At 52.0% G+C, this 22,798-nt stretch overlaps 1 protein-coding gene and 1 long non-coding RNA gene across 3 annotated transcripts; one reads left to right on the forward strand and one right to left on the reverse strand.

Annotated features, from left to right (window-relative positions):
* The first annotated feature begins 10,521 nt into the window (after window positions 1-10,521).
* On the forward strand, window positions 10,522-22,777 carry KDELR3 (KDEL endoplasmic reticulum protein retention receptor 3). Of its 2 annotated transcripts, XM_004373858.3 has the most exons (5): window positions 10,522-10,773; window positions 16,799-16,899; window positions 20,052-20,210; window positions 20,826-21,078; window positions 21,937-22,777. In XM_004373858.3, exons 1-5 carry the CDS (start codon window positions 10,683-10,685, stop codon window positions 21,975-21,977), a joined length of 645 nt encoding a protein of 214 aa, XP_004373915.1. In that variant the 5' UTR covers window positions 10,522-10,682; the 3' UTR covers window positions 21,978-22,777. The 2 variants fall into 2 exon arrangements, with proteins under 2 accessions (XP_004373915.1, XP_004373914.1); XM_004373857.3 differs by lacking the exon at window positions 21,937-22,777 and having other exon boundaries at window positions 20,826-21,249.
* On the reverse strand, window positions 16,546-21,093 carry LOC111820122 (uncharacterized). Its single transcript, XR_002823658.1, has 3 exons — window positions 20,961-21,093; window positions 17,295-17,360; window positions 16,546-16,880 (listed from the first exon to the last, which is right to left on the reverse strand). It is a non-coding gene; the product is annotated as an uncharacterized LOC111820122 (long non-coding RNA).
* Window positions 22,778-22,798: the final 21 nt, after the last annotated feature.

A 22,798-nucleotide genomic window follows, 5' to 3' on the forward strand; every position in this document is an offset into this window, starting at 1 on the left:
GCCTACCCGCCGCCACCCCCCGCTGTTCCCTCGCTGTCTCTCCGCCCCGCTCGCGCTTTGGCCCCCGCTTTGCGCTCCTTGCCCTGCCCCGAGGCGCTGGCTCTGTCCCGCGACCCCTCGGCCTCCGGGCCTGGGTGGTCCTCCCGCCCCCGCCGCCTGGTTTTGCCAGCACCAGCCCCTCGCGCTCCGCGTCTCGCTCCCGAGCCCTTTGGGTCTCCGCCCTCTGCCTGTCTCGGTCCCTATCGTCGTCTCTCCAACCTCGCTCGGTCTCTCTGTCTCTCCCTTTGGGCTCGCAGTCTCGTCTCTGTCGCCCTCCCAGTCTCTCCCCTGCCTCTCTCTGCCTCTGCTCTGGCTCTCTCCCTGCGCGCTCTGGCTCCCTCCCGGACTCTGTCCTTCTCAGTCTCTCGCGCGCGCTCTCGGTGCGGCCCCCTAGGTCTCGGACCCCGGCCCCCGCCTCCGCCGCGTCCCCGGGTAGCCCGGGAGCGTGAGCTCCCGCCGCCCGCGGCGCGCCGAGAACTCCCAACTCACGGCTCACCGCCCGGCTTTCCGCGACTTTCGCCCCTCCTCACACGTGACCCGCGCCCCACTGCGGAGGCCGCTGCCCCCCCCCCAGCCCCAGAGCCCCGGGTGGGCTCAGGGGCCGGAGCTGCCCGTTGCCCTCCGCCTAGCCGGCCGTCAGACCCCTTCCCACGGGGCCCGCCGCGCGGTGCAGGGACAGGGGCTGGGGGCTACGTGGCCCCACTCCTGCCTTAATCCTGCCCAGGTTTTCCTCCTTGCCCCAGGAACGCTCCTCCCAGAACCCGTTCCCGTGATCCACTCCCCGGTTTTCTAGCTCCCCAGGGCAGGTGGGGAGGTTTCCTCAAAGCCGGGAAGGAGCTGAGTGGGAGAGTGTCGCTCCGGGGTCCTATGGCGCCTGGCTGTCCCTGTTCCCTCCCGGAGTACGAGCAGTTAAGGACCTTCCCACCACCCTCCGGGAGACCGAGGTGGTCCTTCTGGAGGGACCCTAAGAATCACCCAGTTGGCACCGCTCCATTTTACAGACGGGGAGACTGAGTACCAGCGGGGATCAGAAGCTTGCCCAAGGTCACGGGGAGGGGTGGGTGGTGGCAGAACCAAACCCAACCCCAGACTTTTGCTTTCTGCTGTTTCCACTACCTCAAGCTGTCTTAAGGGAACATCCGTGCCCTTCTTCCTGCCAGGAGTCTGGGGAGAAGCCCCCAACGCCTCACAGCCCTTGGTGAGACAGCCACTTCACAGCCATCCTACCACCTCGCTGCGGCCTTCTGAGGAGGCAGGAGGGAACGTGCTCTTCCTCCAGTGCGGCGAGAGATGTTGTAGCTAGACAGCCAGAACTTCCCCGGAGCCTGGTCATGTCTTACTAAGGAGTCCCAGCCCCAGTTCAGAGAGGAGAGACAGAGGCACCTCAAAGTCTGGTTGAGAAATTATTAAACCTGAAATCCCCTCTAGCCCCTCTTGCAAGCTGATCCCCAAGGCTGCATCCAGCACATGAACCGCCATGATGTTTTCCTTCCCTGTGGGCCCTCCTCACCCAAAAGGATCCAGGACCCACCTTATCCTGCACCCCACACCCACCCATATACCAAGATTCCCATAGATTCCAGAACAGACCAGATGCTTCCACACCTCTCTGCCTTTGCACATGCCGTTCCTCCTATCTAAATGCCCTTTGGCCTTCTTTAGCCGGAGAATTCCTGCAGTTCTCCAAGCCCAGCCTCAACACCACCCACTCTGGGAAGGCCTCCTGACGCCCCAGCAGAAGTCATTTGTCACACATTCATTTACCCAGCACTGGGTGCCCACCACGTGCCAGTCCCAGGGCTGGGCACAAGTATGGTTTTTGTTTAATGGGTTTGGGAGTCAGGCCAACTTGAGTTCAAAACCACTTAAGAGCTTTGTGACCTTGAGCAAGTTATTTACCTTTCCATAAATAGGGACCCTAACAGTACCCCTGTCACAGGGGCAGATTAAATGAGGCGTGGTGCAGGAAATGCACAGGTCATATAGTAGGTGCTCAGTAAACATGGTAACAGTCCCTTCTTGGTCTGCCCTTCAGCACTGTGCAGACTTCCATAGCACGCATCTCATTTGTCTCCCTTGCTACCCTCTGCGACCTCACAGGCAAGCAGCCAGGACTGATGTTCTGCTGCCTGAAACTTTGCTGTGTGAAGGGATGGGGAAACTCAAGCAACCTGTGCATCTGGTCCGTGACCGGTGTGTGCTGGTCATACTTTCCTAGGGATTGAGAGTGGGAAGATGCAGGTGAGACAAACCACCTCTGACATCTTTGCCTGGTCAGAGGCCTGGCCTGGTGGCTGGCCTGGGAGTTTGGGGTGCAGGGAAGGGACGGAAGGACAGGCAAGAGGGGGGACGGAGACAAGGGTGTCTGTAGACTCAGAACGTGGGATCAGTCTCCCATGCCAGGTCACTGGGCACAATTTTGAGGAAGGGGTTGAGGACTGGGGGGTAGTACCTCTGGAGAAAGAAGAGGGAGAGGCGTGGTGGGTGAGACATGTCACCCATCACAGGGGTGAGAGGGAACAACTGGTAATGGGGACCCTGCTGGGCTTGGGGCTGCGGCCTGGGGGAAGGTAGGACTAGGTCCCTTCGGGGAGGGTCCTTGGAGGCCAGGGGTGAACAGGGAGGGGTGGGGAGGCAGGATGGTCAGCTCCAGGCAGGGAGAGGTTCAGGGACCACTGAACCTCCACCATTCAACCTTCTGTATGACCTTCAGCAGTTCGTCCTTCCTTGCTGGGTCTCAGTTTCCTCCTGTGTAAAGTGGGGAGTGTAATACCCATCTAGAGGGGCTGCCCTGGAGATGATACAAGACTAATAAAGGAAGAAATGTCCATTGTCCATCCCATGTTTGAGCAGCTTCCAGCCTTGTGCGAGGTGGGGGCAGGGAAGAGGCGAGATGGGCGTGCAGAGGCTTGCAGGGGGTGGGGGCTGGGGAAAAGGCTTGGAGCTCAGAACCCGTGGGACTCTGGGCAGGTTGCTTGTCCTCTCTGGGCCTCAGAGGCCTCAGCTGTAATGGGGCAGTCTGGACTGGGTCCCCAAAGGGCAAGTAGTCTTTTTCCTAAAGGAATATATGATTGAGCCAGAGAACCTGAAAATGGGAAGGACCCGGGGGCAGCTAGTGGAGGTGGAGGGAGGACAGTTATCACCCAACGAGGAAGCACCCCTGGAGTGGAGAACGAGCACCCACTGAGCACGTGCCATTAGCGCAGCACATTCTAAGCCCTTCACAGGCATCATCTCATTTAATTATTACAAGAACTCCATGATACAGGCACCTGATACTGATGGGGAAACTGAGGCAGGGTTCATATTGTTGTGAGTGGCATGGCCTAGCTGGCCAGGGCCGGCTCCCTGGAAGCATGAGACTCGCTCTGAAGCTCAGTGGGTAATGATGGTAAAACTTTCTTCCTGTAAAGGACTTTGCCAAAGCCTCCCGCCTATTCTCCCATTTAATCCTCACAACCCCCTGAGGTAGACTGTGATTATCCCTGTTTCACAGGTGAGGCAACAGAGCTGAAGTGACTTGCCCAGGGTCACTCAGTGAGTAAGCAAGTGTCTGAGGCAGGATTTGAACCAGGTTTGACTCCTAGTTTCTGGGGAAAGGTCGTTCTAGGCCAGCAGAGTGCTCACTTACCTGCTCGCTCTGGGAACCCACTCTGGCCTCCTGGGTCACTCAGGGGCAGGGTGCTGAGAGCCTGTGCTGGGAGGAGTGAAGGGGAGGGCAACTTGGGCTGGGCAGGCAGGACAACTGGGAGGGGAAAGGAAGGGCCAGTTCACAAAGCCAGAGTCACAGAGTCCTGAGGTGTGAGCCTAGAGAGTTCCTTGAAGTCCAGCCAGTCCATTCTGCAGATGGGGCAAATTGAGGGAGTCCAGCTGCTTAGATTAGAAATCAGACCAGGGCACAGCTGCCTGCCTCAGAGTCCTAAAGTCTCAGCAGCCTGATGGGGGGTGAGGTCCAGTAGCGGGGGGGCATTGGGGGTCCAGAAGGACAGGGCCCTTCCCAGCAGGCTGTACCCTGGGGACAGAGGACTGTAGGGGTCTCGCCTGCCCCCACCCTTGCCCACCCCTCAGCACTCAGTAGTCACCAGGGTGGAATATTTTAGCACCTATAGAAAAACCGCCACAGACGGCCGTGGCAGCTGTTGCTAAGGAGACGCTCCCAAAATAGCCCCCCTCCGCCAACCTTTCCCGCTGCTGCTCCTGCTGTGGGAAGGGGAGGAGGCCAGGGGGAAGGGGTGGCACATGAACCCTGGCCCCAGGCTCACCGACCCACCCTTGCCCCTGGTGCCCACCTTGGTCAAAGACCTAGGCAAGCCAAAGACCTGGTCAGCCACAGGTCTCTGGAGGGGGCAAGAGCTGGCCTGTGCATGCCTGTGACTTCAGCCACAGTCCTAAGCGGGCGTAAGAAGGTCACCCACGTGTGGGGAGGTGGGAGAGAAGACAGCCCCGCACCCAAGACCCCCAGCACACTCCCACACACATGCTATCACAGATCCTCACAGTTGAACACATCTACTTTTGCACTCCACAAATACAACCACACAAATGCCCACCTAGACATGCATCTCAACTAACACAGACACAAATAGACACCTGTGTAAACGCATATGCCACAATTACACAACATACACCTGTGCACACACACACCATGCAACCACAAATACATTTACATACACGTACTCAAATACAAATCCCAAGTACACACCAATGTATGTATGCCTGGCACATGTGCACACACCTCATGTGTACACATACAACACTGCATATACACCCTCCGAGCACATGTACACACACAGACACATGCAGCTGTCCAAACACATGCCAGCACGTGACCAGCAAAAAGCATTCCCGATGGGCTCTATCCAGGGGACCATGACACCCTCATTTGGTGGGGAACCTCAAAATGGGTGGAGGGTAAGGAGGTGTACCAGCTTTTCTTGCCAGGAAGTGGGAGGGTGGATTGACGGTGATGTCTTTGAGAATCTCTCTAAGTCTGGGGGTGGTGGTCTGGTGACCAAGGGGTTCCCAATGCCTGGACTCTCTCCCCCTCAGAAAGGGGAGCCTCTCACTTTCAGAGTAAAAGCCTCTGAGCATGGAGAGTCCTGAGCCCTGGGTTCACTGTGCGACTGGCTGGATGTCACGGAGGCTGCAGCTGGGACTGGGGTGATGAAGAGGACAAGAAGGCAACACAGTGGAACAGTGATGGTCCTTGACATGTGCAAGGCATTGACAGTTTACAAGCCGCTTTTACAGTCATTCTTTCACATACTTGGTAACAGCTACTCTCAGGTATCAGTGGTGTCGTCCCCATCTCTGAGACCCCGAGAGGAGAGAGGATTTCAAGACCACGCAAGTTACTGGCAGACCTGGCACCCGAACCCAGGATGGTCCCAGCACCCAGTCCTGCGTCCCTGCCACTCAGCTGCGCTGAGAGCTAGAAATCAGGCCACCAGGACGCAGGACCTGGATTTGCCCCTGATTTGCCCTGTGATGTTGGGGATCAGCCAAGCTCTCCATCTCTCCACCTGGAAAGCTGAGAGTGAATCCCCGGGGGCGGGGGGTATTCAAACAGCAGTTTGTGGCCACAGTCAGGGCAGGGGATAGTGGTTGCTGGGTGCCCTCGGAATGCCAGCGCAAGGACGCAGGCCGAGTCGCTCCGCTCGGCACTTGGCCGGCCTCGATCTCTTTCCAGCCTCGCTCCTTGACTCCGGTTCTGTTCCCGAGTTCCAGATCTTCGCTTGCGCCGCGTCACTTTGGAGACTAGCGAGCGGCTTGCGGTTGCCGTGGGAACCCCGCCCGGGCCGGCGCGCAAAGCACGACTCGAAGCGCGGGGCGCTGGGCCTGCGCTGAGCGCGCGGGGAGCGGCGTTTGGGTCTCAGGAAGACACCTGTCGCCGGCGGCGAGGGGAGGGCGTGTCGCGGCCAAAGTTACTATTTTTTTAATTTTTATTTTAATCGAGGTGTAACTTTTGAACAGTAGTGCATACATCTTAGAAGTACAGCTTGGTGAATTTTTACAGATGTATAAAACTCGTGTAACCAACGCGTCCGGATCAAGATACAGAACACTTTCAGAGCCCCAGAATGCTTCCTCGGGCCGGGAGGATATTTTTAATTGTCTTTTTTGCACATCTCCGGGAATAAACCGATGAGGGAGCCATCGCTATTGCGAGGACACGCGGGATTTCGTGTTTTCTCCTGGCTCTGCTTTGCTGGTCCCTCTTCGGGCTTGTTTCCTGTAAAGAAAAAAGGAACTGACATTTGTTACGCCGTTTACTCCTTGCAAACTGCTTTATATACTTAGCTAACTTTAACCCTGATAACTACCCTATGAGGTCAGTACTTGATTATCTCCAGGTTACTTGTTAGAAACTATGACTCAGGGAAATGAAATAAACGGTCTGAATCCGGACAGCTCATATGTGTTGGAGCTTGAGACTGAATCAAGCTGTCTAACCCTGACGTTTATCCTCGTTTGTTGGTTCCATTCAATGGTTTCTTTTTAAGACCCAGACAAATACAACGTGTTGGGAGAGTGGGTCCGATCACAGCTCTACGCCTTGGTGCATGTAGTTCCTTCTACCTGGAACTCTCCTTTCTTCCTCCAGGCCTTGTCCTTGAGGCAAGCTCCTATTCATCCTTCAAAACCCACTAATGCATCACCTCCTCTGTGAAGCCTTCCTTAACTTCAATCCACCCCTGAGCCCCACCTCCACCCCTGGTAATTACTCCCGCCTCTGAGCCACGTCCAACCTCTGTGCACTTGAGTCCTTCCCCTGTCTTCCAGTGCTGCAAGTCTGGAGTCTCGCTCTGTAAATGTGGCCTGCGTTGACTCTGCGCGTTGCGCTCTAAAAATATTGAGCCGGAAAGAGCTTCCCAAACACCTGCAGCGGGACTGCAGAAGAGACTGGCTACCATCAGCCCACCTCCACCCGGTTAGGAAATGGACTTGTCCGCAACTCCCGAATGGGACCTCAGGGCTGCCTGGCAAGAGTTCATTCCTTCCAGGGGGAGCGTCCGCTCCCAGAGACCGGATACTGCGTAGTGGACTCTAAGGATCCAAAGGGAGTACCGAGAGCGCCCGGCCCAAAGGGTAGGAGGACTCCCCCTTCGTTGTAGGGACTGCCGAGTGAGAGGCAGCCAATCAGTGGTGGCGTGCTGTTAGAATTGTGGTTTTACCTTTATATTCCTACTTCCACACAGAAGGCAGTTTGCAGGAAATTCAATACTGTGGTATTGCATAATAAGGGACTAGGACCAGGAAGGAAAAAATATTATATATACTTTTTCTTCTAGAATTGAGGGACTCCCCCATTTTCTCTCTCATAAATCGGATTTTGAATATCCTGGTGGGCAAAGCAAAAAGGGAAACCCATTTATTACACAATTTGCTCTGTTAATGAAGAGAAAACATTCCTTGCCCTTTGAGCTGAAGGAAATTTCCCCCTTGGCTTCCCCTCAATTGCATTCCCACAGCAGACACGTCTGGGTGTCAGGAAAGTGAGGCTCAGGGACTTGCCAGGAACCACCCAACATCAGAGACAGATAGTGTCTAATGGGGCAGTTGGTGGGAGTGCTGGCATGGGCTGAGCTAAGTGTTTTAAATGAGCAGGGGATTTCCCCTTGTTCTCCATGGAGAGCTCTGGAAAACATCCACACATCTTGAAGATGGGGAATATGAAAGAGGCAGGGCTGATTACTAAGGACAGAGTGGTAGAACTTTGGGGATAGGAGGTCTGTGTGACCTGGGGGAACCTCAGTTTCCTCATCTGTAAAATCGGAGCAACAGTATTGGTTTCATAGGGACATTGGGAAGCATGAGAAACTCTTTGCAGTCGAGTCGATTCCAACTCATAGCGACCCTATACTATAGGACAGAGTAGAACTGCCCCATAGGGTTTCCAAGGTCGTTATCTTTACAGGAGCAGACTGCCACATTCTTTCTCCTGTGGAGCGGCCAGTGCTTTTAAACCACTGAACTTTCAAGCTCTTAACCACTGCACCACCAGGCTCCATGGGATGCATGGAATAAACAGTCAGCAGTGCTTCTATCTTCATTATCTCCATTTACCAGATGGGAAATCTGAGGCTCACAGATGAGACATGGCAGAGTCAAGCCCACAGAGGCAGGCTCAGGAGGAAGTCCAGGCCCCAGGGTCCCCCAGACTGGTTCTTTCCTTTCCACCACCATGGTAGCCACTCCTCAGACCTCCCCAGGCCTTGGCCAGTTCTCCTGTGGACTCCTCTGGAGAAACGGTCGGAAGGGGAAGATTCTAGCCCTGTTCCATCCCCTGCTGGCAGTTGGGGCTGCTTCCCGGGAGGACAGATGTTTCACCAAATGGTAAATGCACGTGCTTTTCCCTGGCTTGGGGAGGAGGTGGGCGCAGAAGAAGAGATGCCAGCTGGTTGGGCAGAGAGAACCGCAGCCACACCTGAGAGATTTAAATAGCCACCGCCTTCTCTTGGCACGAGCGGGAGGGAGGCATCTGGGCAGAGAACAGAGGAGCCCGTTCAGAGCCTGCCACAGTCCTGGGATGACTGCCTGGCTCCTCCTCCCCCTGGAGGGATTTGAGCTATGCACCTCACCTCCCTGGGCATCAATATCCATCACCTGGAAAGTGGGGACCTAAAGCCTGCTTCACAGGGGGCGTGCTGAGGCTGAACTGAGAGAACCTGAGTTCTTGTGCCTCACCCATGCCTGGCACCGGTGGGTGCTCAAACCTTGTTGGCTATTGACACCCCAATTTCCTGCTAGGGAGGAGTCCACACTGCAGCATCCCTGACAAATGGGCACCTGCCTCCTACTTACCCACCTCTCATAACGGGACCCTTATCCCCTTCCGTGGCAACCCACAGTGTAAGGATTTAATTGCATGAGCCTGTAATCAGACCATGTGTTGGAATCCAGGCTCCACTACTTAGTGGGCTGTGTGACCTGAAGCAAGTTACTTAACCTCTCTGTGCCTCGGGAATAATAATAGTAACTTTCTTATAATGTTTTCTAGATCAGTGCCTCTCAAACTTTCATATGCACATGAATCACTTGCAATCTTGTTAACTGCAGATTCTGATTCAGTGGGTCTGAGGTGGGGCTTGAGATTCTGCATTTCTAGTGGGCTTCCAGGTGATCCCAATGGTGCTGGTCTTTGGACTACATTTTGAGTCTCAAAGACTGGCCTTGCCCTGGAGTCACTGTGAGGGGGACGGGGTGTCATGGAAGGGTCTCAAGCAGGGCAGTGACAGATTTTCGTCATGGAAGAGGCTCTCTGGCTGTCTGTGGCAGAGAGTGGGGGTGGGAGGCGGCCAGTTGTTTAGGAAGAGATGAGGATCCTGAGTAGGGGAAGGGGCTACAAGGGGTCATAGACAGGGGTGGGGTGGGTGGGGTGGTAAGAACACTTAGCTCATCCTGTCCGCTCTTACAGATGCAGAAACTGAGGCCCAGAGAGGGTGGCTGACCTGCTCCAGCCACACAGCATTCAGAGGACCCCGCCCACTAGACTCCGTTTACCATCGGAGCACCCTCCCTGCCTCCCAGTCTCCTGGCCAACACCCTGCAGTCCTCTGGATCTCTCCAGGCCTGTGTGCTGCTTGTCATACCAAGAAGAGGGAGGCGCTAATGAGGGCGTTGGATCTCCCTGACAGACTTAACCACTTTCACACTAACATCCACTCCATTTTACTGATGAAACAACTGAGGCCAAAAGAGGAGAAGGCCCACAGGAACAGAGGTCAGCCTGACACCAAACCTGACAGGTGTCATTACTATTGTCCACCCCCAACAGGGTCGGATCAGGACAAGTGTTGCTATCCTAATTAATAGATGAGAGGGTGAGGCTCCAGTTCCTAGCTCTTCTCCCCAGCCCACCCCATCCAAAGAGGAAGCAGTTGGAGCCCCAGGAAGATGATGACAGTGTCCGTTGCCGTAGAGTCAATTCTGACTCCTAGCGACCCTACAGGACAGAGTAGAATTGCCCCGTAGAGTTTCCAGGGAGCGACCGGTGGATTCGAACTGCCGGCCGACCTTTTGGTTAGCAGCCGAGCTCTTCACCACTGTGCCACCAGGGCTCCATGACGACAGTAGCAGTGGCCATTTATAGGGCACTTAAGACCTGCTAGGCTCATGCCAAGCTCTGGCAGCCGGGACCCCACTTCCCCTGGAACCAGTGTTATTAGCCTTGTATACAGAAGAGGGAAGCGAGGCACAGGCAGGGGCTCGGTGGCTTGCCCAAGCTCGCATGCCAGAGGACTCGCGTTTCCGAGGAAGGGAGGCAGAAGCCTGGACTCCCAGGCGGACACCGTCCAGCTCATCAGGCGTTGCGGGACGTGGCGGACACGCACAGAGCCGTCTCCCAGAGGCCGGGAAGGCTGCGTCCCGGCCGGAAGCCCCTCTGCCTAGCCAGGCTGCCCCGCCCCGGGAACTAGAGACGCTGCGCTGGGCGGGGGGCGGGGTCTTCCCGCAGCGGCTTCCTGGCTCTACCACAGTGCGCTGGCTGGCGGACCGGGTTGGGAGTGAAGCGCGCGGGGCTCGGAGGCGCCGGTGGGGGCCTGTGCGCACCAAGAGGCAGCGGGGGACGTGGCCAGCCGCCGCCCTGCCAGAAAGTTTCCTGGAAGTTTGCTGGGCGCCGTCGCAAGGCCACCTGCAGGACCATGAACGTGTTCCGAATCCTCGGCGACGTGAGCCACCTCCTGGCCATGATCTTGCTCCTGGGGAAGATCTGGAGGTCCAAGTGCTGCACGGGTGAGGGGCGCCCCGGCGGAGGCGGGGCTCGGAGCGGAGGGACAGGGTCACCTGGCCTGGGATGGCCAGCACATGCCCCCTGCCTGCAGGGCCAAGGGGAGGGCGGTGACAGACTCTGTGAGAAGCTGGCGGGGCTCCAGAAGGTCTCATCAGGGTGGGAACTTTGGCTTGGGGGTCCTGGAAACTGTTTTTGCACAACTGAGCTTCCAAAGAAAATTTAAAGCTCTACAAAAGAATGATGAGCTTCTTGAGATTATGGGGGGTTGGTGCCTCCTTTGCCTCCATTGGCATTGCCACTGCTAATCACTCCACTGCTCAGCCAGGAGCAGCACTGCTTGGGGCCCTATTGTTTTCCCCCACTCTCACTCAGGCCCAGGATGGGGGAGGGGGTGCATTCAGGAGATGCTCCCCCAGCTCTCAGGCTCTTCTTCCCTTCTCCCTTCTACTCTTCCCTGCCCCTTCCTAGACTTCCCTGCCAGGCTGGCCCTGCCCTCAGCCTGCCTGCATGTAGCCCAGCAAGGTGTGATGTGGCAGGAGGGACACCACCCGCCCAGGTGGGTGTGGAGCTGCCCCTGAGCTGAAGTCCAGGGAGGCTGGCAAGGGAACTCTTTTGCCCGGTAGTCTGGCTGCCCTGCTGGGGGTGTGGAGAAATTTGGAGGCTGGACTGCCTGCCGCCAAACAGACCCAGTACATCAAGCCTGCCGCAGCCATCTTTGGGCTGGAGTCGCCAGCCCTGTGCTAAGCACTGGGGGTGAGGGGGTACCAACAGAGATGAGCTCAGGCCCCTCATGGGGGCCGAGGAGGCTGAGGGAGCCCCAGGAGACGGGTCCCTGAAGGCTCTGTGGAGGGAGCAGCTCTGTGCTGGGCCCCTGGAGGGCAGGGCAGTGTTTCAACCCAGACAGTTGTTGCAACACAGAGGTCACAGAGCACCGGCCGTTCTTGGGAATGGTGAGCAGTCTGATGTGGGGTGGGCCTGGAGGGAGACGCATCTAGGAGGAGGCTTGTCCAAATGTGAAGGGCCTGTCAGGCTAAGGAGTCTGGACTGGGGAGCCTTGGAAGGTTCGGGAGCAGGGGAGGGAGGGTACAGGGGGCCTGAAGCAAGTCACTCTGGACGTGGTGTGGAGGCTGCCAGCCAGGGAGGCCAGTGAGGGAGTGGGGGTTGGACCGATGTGAGGGTCATTGTGGAAGGAGTGGTTCTAGATCTGGAGGCCATTGAGTTTGGGGTCTCAGGGGAGACTGGCAGTTCATGGCCCCTCAGGTTCCCTCTCAGGGGTGCTGGAATGCTGAGAGGGCTGGCCAGAGGCAGCAGGCTCCCATGAGGCGAGGTACCTAGCAGTTCCAGAGCGCCCTGGGTGAGTGAGCAACCAAGACCAGGAGGGAGCGCTGTTACCCAATCTACTCTGCCAAGCACTGTACTAGTCCCTTGGAGTAAGCCAAAGATCCTGCCCTGGTGGAGCCAACATTCTAGCGGTGGGGAACCATCAATAAACAACATTTCTTATAGCAGTTGAGTCAATTAACTGGTTGGTTAGTGGTGATAAGTGCTATGGAAAAGAGAAAAAGGGCAGCGAGGGGAGGGGAATGGGCCTGTGTGGGTACAGCGTGGTCAGTGTAGGCTTGTTGGCAAGGTGAGATCTGAGGAAGCAGGGTGCCTGGAGGCCAGCCTCATTGGCCTGAAAAGCAGGGCCTCATGTGGCCCTGCCCTATCCAGCCATGAAAGCAGGAGACTTGCCCTTGTTCTCTCTCCACTACTGACTCACTGTGTGACCTTGGGCCTCAGTTTTGCCACCTGTCAAATGTAAGGGAAGGCTGCACCAGATCAGAGGGTCTCATGTGCTCGATGGATGTGTCAGGGGCTCTGGCCAGGTGCTGGCTCATGTTCTTTCTCCTCTATGTCCTGGGTCTCATGGGCGGCTTGCTGTGGTGGAAATTATTCATTGCTTCAAGTATGTGAACCCCATTATGCTTGAGATTGCCAGGATGCCCTAAACATTAAGAGAAATGTGAGCGAAGCCCAGGGGCCTGGCAGGCTGAGGATGGAGAGAGGGGAGGGTGGGGAAGACTATGTGAGGTGCGTGGTCAAGCCTCCCCCACCAGGGCTGTCTTCTGGATCCTCCTACATGGGGCTGAGGGCCTCCCTGACAAGATTTCTGTGAGGGCTCAGCTGCTGTTCGCCCAGTACTGTCTTCCGTGCATCTCCACCCCCGAAGTGCGCTCCTTCCCCCACGGCCAGCCTCAGTGCCGTCCTCATCCCTGGCAAGTCCACGAGTCCCAGGCCCCTAGGGAGGCATACACATTCTCATTCTATCGTAGTTCCTCTTTACAACAGTCCTACCACATAGGTGTGAGGGTGCCCATTTTACAGACGAGAAAGGTGAGGCCCAGGCTTGCCCAAGGCCACACTGATAGGGAAGCCGGTATTCTCCAGAATGTTAGGGACTTTAGCTGTATTCATCCTCAGTCACTAAAACTGTACCCCCCACCGAATGTCTGGAGAATGATTAATAAGGCAGGGGTCAGGCATGTAATGGAACCACACCCTCCATCAGATAATATGGTGCTAAACAACCCAGCTGTTCCATGACACGGGATAAAATCCAGACGCATCACCATGGCTGGAGGGAGAGAGCGAGGGGGAGGGTGACCAGATGTGGGACGACAGCCCAGGCCAGATCTCATGAGCCGCAAGAAGAGTTTGGGTCTTTTTCTAAAGGCATTTGGAAGCCACTTAAGGGCTTAAGCAGAATTTTATTTTGAAAATATCTCTTTGATTGCTGGATGGAGCATGGAATTGGGGAGGTGGGTAGCAAGAAAGGATATGGGGATACCAGTCAGGGGATCATTTTGGTAGGGCTGCTGGACTTGATGGGGGACATCGGGGTTGAGAAAGTGGAGCTAAGAAATATGGAGGAAGATTGGTGGGGCTTGGAGATTGGATGTAAGGGACAAAGGGTGTGAGGACACAAGGATGGCTCTTGGTCTTCTGGCTTGAGCACCAAGGATGGTGGTGCCATTTATGAAGAAGAGGAGATGTGAGAAGGAGGAGGCTTGAGGAGGAAATGATGAGTTTGGTCTGGGCTGTGATGAGTTTGAGGTGCTTGTGGGACTGCCCAGTGGTATTGAGTGTTGTTGTTAGGTGCTGTCTAGTTGATTTTGACTCATAGTGACCCCATGTGACAGAGTAGAACTGCCCCATTGTGTTTTCTAGGCTGTAACCTCTACAGAAGAAGCCCTGGTGGTGCAGTGGTTAAGCTCTCGGCTGCTAACTGAAGGGTCAGCAGTTTGAACTCACCGACTACTCCAAGGGAGAACGATGTGGCAGTCTGCTTCTGTAAAGATTTACAGCCTGGAAACCCTATGGGGCAGTTCTACCCTGTCCTGTAGGGTCCCTGTGAGTCAGAATCGACTGGATGGCAACAGGTTTGGTTTTGGTTTGGTAATCTCTACAGAAGCAGATCTCCAGTTCTTTCTCCTGCACGGTGGCTGGGTGGGTTTGAACCACCAGCCTTTTGGTTAGCAGCAGGGTGCTTAAACGTTGCACCACCAGGACGCCTTTGGTATTGAGTAGGTAGGTGGATATATAGGTCAGAAACTCGAAGAGAGTTTGGAGCCGGAGGTGTAAATATGGAGTCCCGGCATTTGGGGCAGTCATAGCCCAAGACCAGGTGAGATTGAGAGGACAGAGTGAGGAGAGAAGCAGCCGAGGATGAGGAGGATTCAGCAGAGAGGAGGACAGGATGGCCAGAGGAGGGGGCAACCATCAGAGTGGGTGGTCAAGACAGCCAGGTCATGAGAGATGAGGTGAGTGAGGACGGAATGGACTTTCTGTTGTGGTTTTGGTGGAGTGATGGAGGCTGTGTCCCGCCTGGTAGAGAAAGAGAAAAGACTCACCTCGCCTCACCCCAGAACTGTCTCTGTGATGTACCAAAAAGTAGCCAAAAGGAGACCAAGGGGGATGATAATCCCAAGGAGCACCATGGGGTCCTGGATTGGATGCTGGGACAGAAAAAGAACAGTGGGATAACTGGTGAAATCTGAATCAAGTCAGCAGTTTAGGTGATAGTGCTAAGCCCATGTTAATTCTTAATGTAGGTGTGTTTATTTCGGTAAATATATATAACTTAACATTTGCCATTTCATCCTTTTTTATGGATACAATTCAGTGAGATTAATTACGTTCACCATGTTGTGCAACCAACACCATTATCTGTTTCCAAATGTAACAGAAACAAGACAACAACAAAAAAGAGCAAAGGGATGAGTCAATTCTAACTCATGGCGACCCCATGTGTTTCAGAGTAGAACTGCCCTCCATAGAGTTTTCATGGCTGTGACCTTTCAGAAGCACGTCGCCAGGCCTTCCTTTCTTCCTAGGTGCTTCTGGGTGGGATCTAACCACTAACCATTTGGTTAGTAGCCAAGCACGTTAACCTTTGCACCACCCAGGGACTCCTGACAGAAACTCAATACTCCTTCATCAAGAGCTCTCCCTTTCCAGCTCTCACCCGCCCCTGATAAGCACTGGTAACATTTGCTCGCTATGCATTTTCCTATTGTAGATATTTCACATAAGTGGGATCATACAATATTCTTTTGCATCTGACTAATTCTTCATTTTGATCAATGTACCGTAGTTATGTAAGATACTAACATTAGAGGAAAATGAGTGAAGGATATATGGGGACTCTCTGTCTGTACAACTGTTCTATAAATCTAAAATTATTTCAAAATAAAAAGTTTAAAAAAAAAGAGGCCAAGTTCAGAACAAGGCAATCTATGGAGACCAGTGGTTGCTTAGGGCTTGGGGGGAGCCCTGGTGGCGCAGTGGTTAAGAGCTCGGCTGCTAACTAAAAGGTCAGCCGTTCCAATCCAACAACTGCTCCTTGGAAACCCTATGGGGCAGTTCTACTCTGTCCCGAAGGGTCGCTATGAGTCGGAATCAACCCGATGGCAACGGGTTTGGTTTTTGGTAGAGCTGCGGGTGGGGGACAATGGGGTGATAGGGGATGACAGATAAGGGATACAGGTTTCTTTTTGAGGTGATGAGAATGTTGTAAGATTGACTGTGGTGATGGTTGCACAACTCTGAATATATAAAAATCATTGAATTATACACTTTAAGTAGGTGAATTATATGGTAAGGGAATCATATCTCAATAAAACAGGGAAGGAAGGAAAGAAGGAAGGAGGGGAGGGAGGGAGGGAGGAAGGGACAGAGAGAAGGAGGGAAGGAGAAAGGAAGAGGCCAACCCAGGTCAAGCAGCAGCATGAAGAATATTACCCATTTTTGCCAGCTCCATGTGTCCACGTGTCGTGTGCACGTGTGTGTCATATGTGTGCATGCGTCATATGTGTATATATGCACAAAGATCTGGAAGGACACTGAGGTTTTGGGTTGTCAGTCAGTTGCTGCTTTCTTTACATCTTTATGTATTGTCTGATTTTTGCCTCACAAAGAGTAAAAATATGCATAACTTTTGTAACTAGAGAACAGTTTTTTTAACCTTTAAATTTTGGAAAATAAAGTAGAATGCTCCCCTGGCCCTGAGCCTTCCTCCGCTTGCTCCGATCTCCCTAATGAGTCAACACCTGTGAAGTCACTGAGTTGTTCTCCAAAGACGTTCTCCAAAGGTGGAGCTTTGGGGATTGTCAGTGGAATCCCGGGGGTGGAGCACAGAGGAACCTCAACACCATCAGCAGCCCTACTCTCACCACCCCAACAGTCTCCCCAGAGCAAGAAGTGAGGCAGGCACACGAAGGGTGACTGGGAACTTGGTGTTCATGTCTTTATTTGGAGACTGGGAGACAGATTACAGCTTAATGAGAGGAACGACGACTCAAGTGATCCAATGGGAAGGCGTGAGTTTCCTGTCCCCAAGAGAGCGACAGCTGTCCTGGACAGGGTGTCTTCATTAAGTGGAGTGGACACTCCCGAGGCTTTTCCAGCTCTAGGTTCTGAGCTTCTGGAATGTGGGTGGGCCTGGGAGTCTTTGTCCTCATTGTCTCCTGTCCCCTCTGACTGCAGGCATCTCTGGGAAGAGCCAGATCCTTTTCGCTCTCGTCTTCACCACCAGGTACCTGGACCTCTTTACCAACTTCATCTCCATCTACAACACAGTAATGAAGGTGAGGGGGCCAGGCGGAGCCAGTGGTGGGGCCTGCCGGGCACCCACAGACTGTAAACAGTGCGCTTGGGAACTCAGCCTTGGGTTTCAGTCCTGGCTTTGCTGCTTGGCAGCTGTGTGACTTAGGCTTGGGCAAGGCCTCTGGCCTTTGTGCCTCAGTCTCCTCATCTGCAAAATGAATACTAGTACCTCAAAGGGTTTTGTTATGAAAGTTAAAGGGGGTAATAAATGTAAATGCACAATAACTGTCATGTATTTTAAAACGCTCAATAAAAGTTAGCCATTATAATGAGTAAAAAACAAGCAGAATATCAAACATGGCAACCTTAGCTTTCAGAGAACTTATTCATCCTTCCATCCATCTATCCATCCAACCAACAGATATTTATTGCTCACCTACTGTGCGCCAGGCATCATTCTGAAGACTACATACGGGGCTCCTGTTCTCATGGAACCTACCTTCTAATGGGGAAGATAGAATAAAACAAACAAACACAAACAAGAAGAACTTTGGTTAGGGGTTGTTGTGTGCTGTCGATTCCAACTCATAGCAACCCTACTGGACAGAGTAGAACTGCCCCATAGGGTTTCCTAGCCTGTAGTCCTTATGGGAGCAGATCACCAGGTCTTTTCTCATGCAGAGCTGCTGGTGGTTCAAACTGCTGACCTTTTGGTTAGCAGAGTGCTTAACCATTGTCCCACCAGGGCTCCTTTTGGTTAGGGGTAAGGCTATGCAAATAATTAAAATATTCACTTCAACAAAAAAAAAGTTTGAAGAATAGGGAGTTAACTTTAGGGAGTGTGATCAGAAAGTACCTCTCCAAAGAGGTGACATTTAAGCTGAAATGTGACAGAAGGAGCTAGCCACGGGAAGATCAGAGGAAGAGCATTCCAAGCAGAAGGAATAGCCGGTGCAAAGACCGGAGACAGGACAAGCTTGGCGTATAGACAGAAGACCCGTGCAGAGGGAGCACAGTGGGCGAGGGCTTCCTAAGTGAGGTTAACCCGTTTGGATTTCATTTTAATTGTGGTGGGAAGCCATTGCTTTGAATCATGACCCTGTTTTATAGGAGCAACTGAACATCTCTGAGTTCCACTCTGATGCCCCGGGCCCTTGGCCGTAGACTGTTAGAATATTTTGGGCTGAGGCATCTTCTGAGCTTCTAACCAACCATCCTGGCTCTTTAGCTTGGTGGAAGGAGCATGGGTTTCAGAGTCAGTAAAGTGGGATGTAACTCTGCTTGGATGCTGGTAACAGAGACTCAAGAGTGATTTTAACAAGAGGCGGGTATTTTTTCCTCTCATAACATGAAATCTGGGGATGGGCAGTCTAGGGCTAGGATGGCAGCTCCATTGATGTCCTGGACTCTTAACCTTCTGCTCTGCCATCTTTAGAGTGTGACCAGGACCTACTTTATAGAAGTGTGAGCTGTGCAGTTACTTGGTTTCATGCTCTGCTATCACCATCTTGAAATTCTTAACATTTTTTTTTAACAAGGACCTGCATTTTCATTTTGCACTGGGCCCCACAAATTATGTAACCAGTCCTGAATGTGACATCTATCTGAAAGGTTGCCTCAGGGTCACAATGTAGGTGCTACAGTTCCTAACGTCACATCACATTCTGGGCATAAAGGAGGAGCAAGGGAGAAAAGAGCCAATAGGTGCTGCCAAGACAGGTAAGCCTTTTTTAAAGGGCTTTTCCCAGACCCAGTGACTTCATTTACTTGCGTCCTTATCTGCAAAGGAGGCTGAGAAATGTAGTTTCTAGTTGGACACATTGCCTCTCCCAATAAAACAGGAGTCATGTTTATAAGAAGGGCTGCATGATCTTACCTATCTTGCAGGGCTGTTGTGAAGATCACATGAGATAGTATATGTAAAGTGCCTAGGATAATATAAATCAAGTTTTCTTTCTCCTCCGTATCAGAGATACCCCTTTGGGATTCCAGGCATCATGTTCCTAGGATTGGTGGAATGGAAGATGCTGTTGCCTGCGGGTTATTAAACTAGCTGGATGTGAACTCAGGTTGAGATCCTGAAATCATTGTGTACTTAAGTTCAACACACAAATATCAGCCACCACCTGCCTAGTTTCTCTGTCCAAGGATCTGGTGTTGGGCAGTCCTGGCAAAGACTGGGAGAGCCAGCCCTTGGCATAGTTGAGTGAGGTGTGGGAAACTAAAAGCAAGAAGTCATTACCACCCATTTTGCAGAGGTCAATGATTCATTGATTCATTCCAGCATTTATGTGTGTCAGGCTCTGAGTTAGGAGCTGGGGATTCTGAGGTGGCCAGGACATGGACCCTCCCCTCATGGAATCCCCTTTTGTAGGGGAGACAGACTTGTACACATTTACAGAACATGTGATCATGGGCTGCAGTAAATATTTCCACATGGGGGTCTGTGCCTCATTCTGGTGAGAAAGACTTGAGGAAATAACTCTTAGAACCTGAGTCTTCAAGTACAAATAGGATCTCTCTAGGCTAGCAACATGAGCATCACCTGGGAATGTGTTAGAAATGTAAATTCTCAGGGCCACCCCGACCTACTAAATAAAAAATTATGAGTTGAAATTGACTTGATGGCAACGGGTTTTTTTTTTTTTTTTGTGGGGGGAGGGGAGGTGAGGGGTAGGCGGCAGCCATCTATATATGACGCATGTTCAAGTTTGAGAACTGTGGCCTAGAAGGTTAGAGATCAGATCTTAAGGTCATTATATGCTGGGAGGAGAGTAGTTAGAAAAGAGAGCTTTCTGAAGGAGCACTGGTCAACTAATTCCGGGGGTGTTACTCTTGTGGAAGAGTGCTCACAAGTCACTGATGCAGATTCAGGCAGTTGAGGCAAGAGCCCTGGAATGCCACTGCTAAATGCCCCAACAAAGACCAAGCCTGCTTTTTTGCCTAATGCTCCACAGATGGAGGAGACACCAGGCCACCTTTGTCTTCATGGTAGCATCGTAGGTCCCAGAGACTTGGAGGTACTTAACCAAAGGGTCGTTAGTTTCAGATTATAGGCCTAACACCTCTCTTCCGTGTAAGGCACAGCACTAGTCCTTAAGTTTGCTAGGTCCCAGGCAGGGTGGCTATCTGAAGCCCAGCTCATAGGCTGGAAGAGACTTCTAGATTCCCATGTCTCTCTCTCCCTGTTTAGGTGGTTTTTCTCCTCTGTGCCTATGTCACTGTCTACATGATCTATGGGAAATTTCGGAAAACATTTGACAGTGAGAATGACACATTCCGCGTGGAGTTTCTCCTGGTCCCAGTCATTGGCCTCTCCTTCCTTGAAAACTACAGTTTCACTCCCCTGGAGGTAAGGGAAGGGACCAAGAATACTAATCCCCAAAGGTAAACTACTTTCTAACATCCTTCCCTCTGGACCCTTGGTAATGTCTGCCAGCCCCTTTCCCTTCTGCTACAACCATGACCGTTACTAGTATGATGTTCAATTATAAGTTATGAAGAAACTGACAAGCTATTCATAATGCTCCACTTGAAAATGGACATATCTAAATATTCATAGTGTTCATAAATAAAGCAGGCATCACAGCACCTCTTGTGGCTGTGGAAACCTTATGTCCCACAGATGATTAGCAGATAGCTTGAGCACAGTCCAGTCCAGAGATTCTGATTCAGTAGGTCTGGGCTATGGCCCAGAAATCTGTTGTAACAAGCGTTTTGGGAGATTCTGATGCTGGCCTCAATTATGATGAGTTTATACAATACTCTGCTACAACTAAATGTTCATGCTATGTTGCAAAAAAGGCAGTATGTACTGCATATCGAATGTTGAAAATAAAACATTTTGTATTTACATATTTGCTTAACTCTTTTCTCCAGTACACATACTAGTGATTAAACTTTTTAGAGAGATGGACCCCTTCTCGTTCTTGATCAGCCTCTTGGGCCGCTTTTCTCTTTGGCTCAGATCCTCTGGACTTTCTCTATCTACCTGGAATCGGTGGCCATCCTGCCTCAGCTCTTCATGATCAGCAAGACTGGTGAGGCCGAGACCATTACTACTCACTACCTGTTCTTTCTGGGTCTGTACCGGGCACTCTACCTGGCTAACTGGATCAGGCGGTACCAGACGGAGAATTTCTATGACCAAATCGCAGTAGTGTCTGGAGTGGTACAAACCATCTTCTACTGTGACTTCTTCTACTTGTATGTGACCAAAGGTAGGTGCTGGGAGAAGTACTGCTGGCATGGGCCCAAGGAGTCACTCATCCAGTCAATAAATATTTGAGGGTATACAGAGGTGAATGAGGCCAAGCCCCTGCCCCTCATGGTGCTTCATTCTAATAGGGGGAAGAAAAACACACTTATTTCCAGGAAACATTAAATGCCATGAAGAAAATAATGCAGGCCAATAGGCTATTGTGTACACCGTGTAAATACCGTACAGGAAAGAGCTGTGAGATGACATTTAATGGACTTCTTGAGTGCATAGCAAAATATGAAAAAACATCCCAGAGAACAGCTTATGCAAAAGTTCCAAAGCAGGAGCCAGTTTGATGTGAAGGAGCAACAGAAAAGACTAGTCTGGTCAAAATCTGTAAACCCTGAAGTCACAGGTCACCCAGGGTCTCTTATTGCAGAATGAAGGATCTCAATTGTACTGATCGCAAAAGGCAGCTACTGGAGGGATCAGACAACGAGGGGTCAGCTGCTCATGCGGGATAAAACTCAGCCACAGCAGGGAGACTAGTTATGAGGTGGCAGCAACTATCCAGGAGAGGTCATCTGTGGAGAGATGTGAGCAGGTATCTCGGGAGTGGAGTTGCTGACTGGATGTGAAGTGTGTAACAGAGGACAACTAAGTTTACGACTTATCTAAGTGGGGAGGGTGGTGGTGCCAGTAACCGAGATGGGGGATCAGGGAGTCAAGTTTACCCAGAGGAAGTTTCCCGCTTTAGCTTCAACACCTGAACACCTACTGTGAGCTGGGCATTAGGGATGCCAAAGTTATATACATACTTACAAAGCTGTTCTTTCTAAGTATGGTGAATTCTGATTTTGTCTCCATTTTCTTCCAGTCCTTAAAGGAAAGAAGTTAAGTCTTCCAGTGCCAATTTGAGGGCTTTGAGATGTTCTACACCTTAAGGGCATGGAATACACCATTTCAAATGTTCCTCTTGATGACTTATCCACGATTGGGCTCAAATGTTACAATTAAAGCCAGAAAAAGCTAAATATGGACTTCAGCTGACCACTGATCTTTCTCTCTAGAAGACTGTCTCATCAATAGGAGCTCCCTGATAAGCCTATTAGAGAGGTAATGAAGCTAGGCCGATTACACAAGTATGCTGCCTCAAAATATCAACAGCAAGAAGGCTTAAGGTGCCCAATATATATTGCTCTAAAAGCCCTAGTGCAAGACTCATGCTCTTTAAGAAACAGTCACTCCAATCTGGAAAGATGGCCCAGTGTGTAAGGAGAATGCCCCAACTGAAGCTGGCAGCCCAAACATTAGGAGCATACTGCTCTGGGAATTTTCACTTTCCAGGTATGAAAGCAAACCTAGGGAGTGTCAAGACACAAAGGTGATAATCTACAGGTGTGAAATACCAGTTCACTTCCACCCTGCCTTTAGTAGTAAACCAGATCCACCTGCTTTAATGGGAGGCAAGTAGTTTCACATGCCTCAACTTTAAAAGGGTCTTTTTACTGTGGTTCACACCAAGTGCTACACTAGCCCTGCACCCACTCCTTAAATCCCAGTATAACCCTACCTTAAATCCCAGTATAACCCTAGGTAGCTACCATTAGCATTATCACTTGTTTACTGACGAGGAAACATAACCCAAGCCCTTAACTACTAGGCATACATAAAGACCAATCAATTTCACTGTCCTTTTCAGAGTTTCGGTGCGAACCAAGGTGATTTAGTCAAACCAA

The sequence above is a fragment of the Trichechus manatus genome, unplaced genomic scaffold (assembly GCF_000243295.1).
Source record: "Trichechus manatus latirostris isolate Lorelei unplaced genomic scaffold, TriManLat1.0 scaffold00027, whole genome shotgun sequence".
Lineage (NCBI taxonomy): Eukaryota > Metazoa > Chordata > Mammalia > Sirenia > Trichechidae > Trichechus > Trichechus manatus.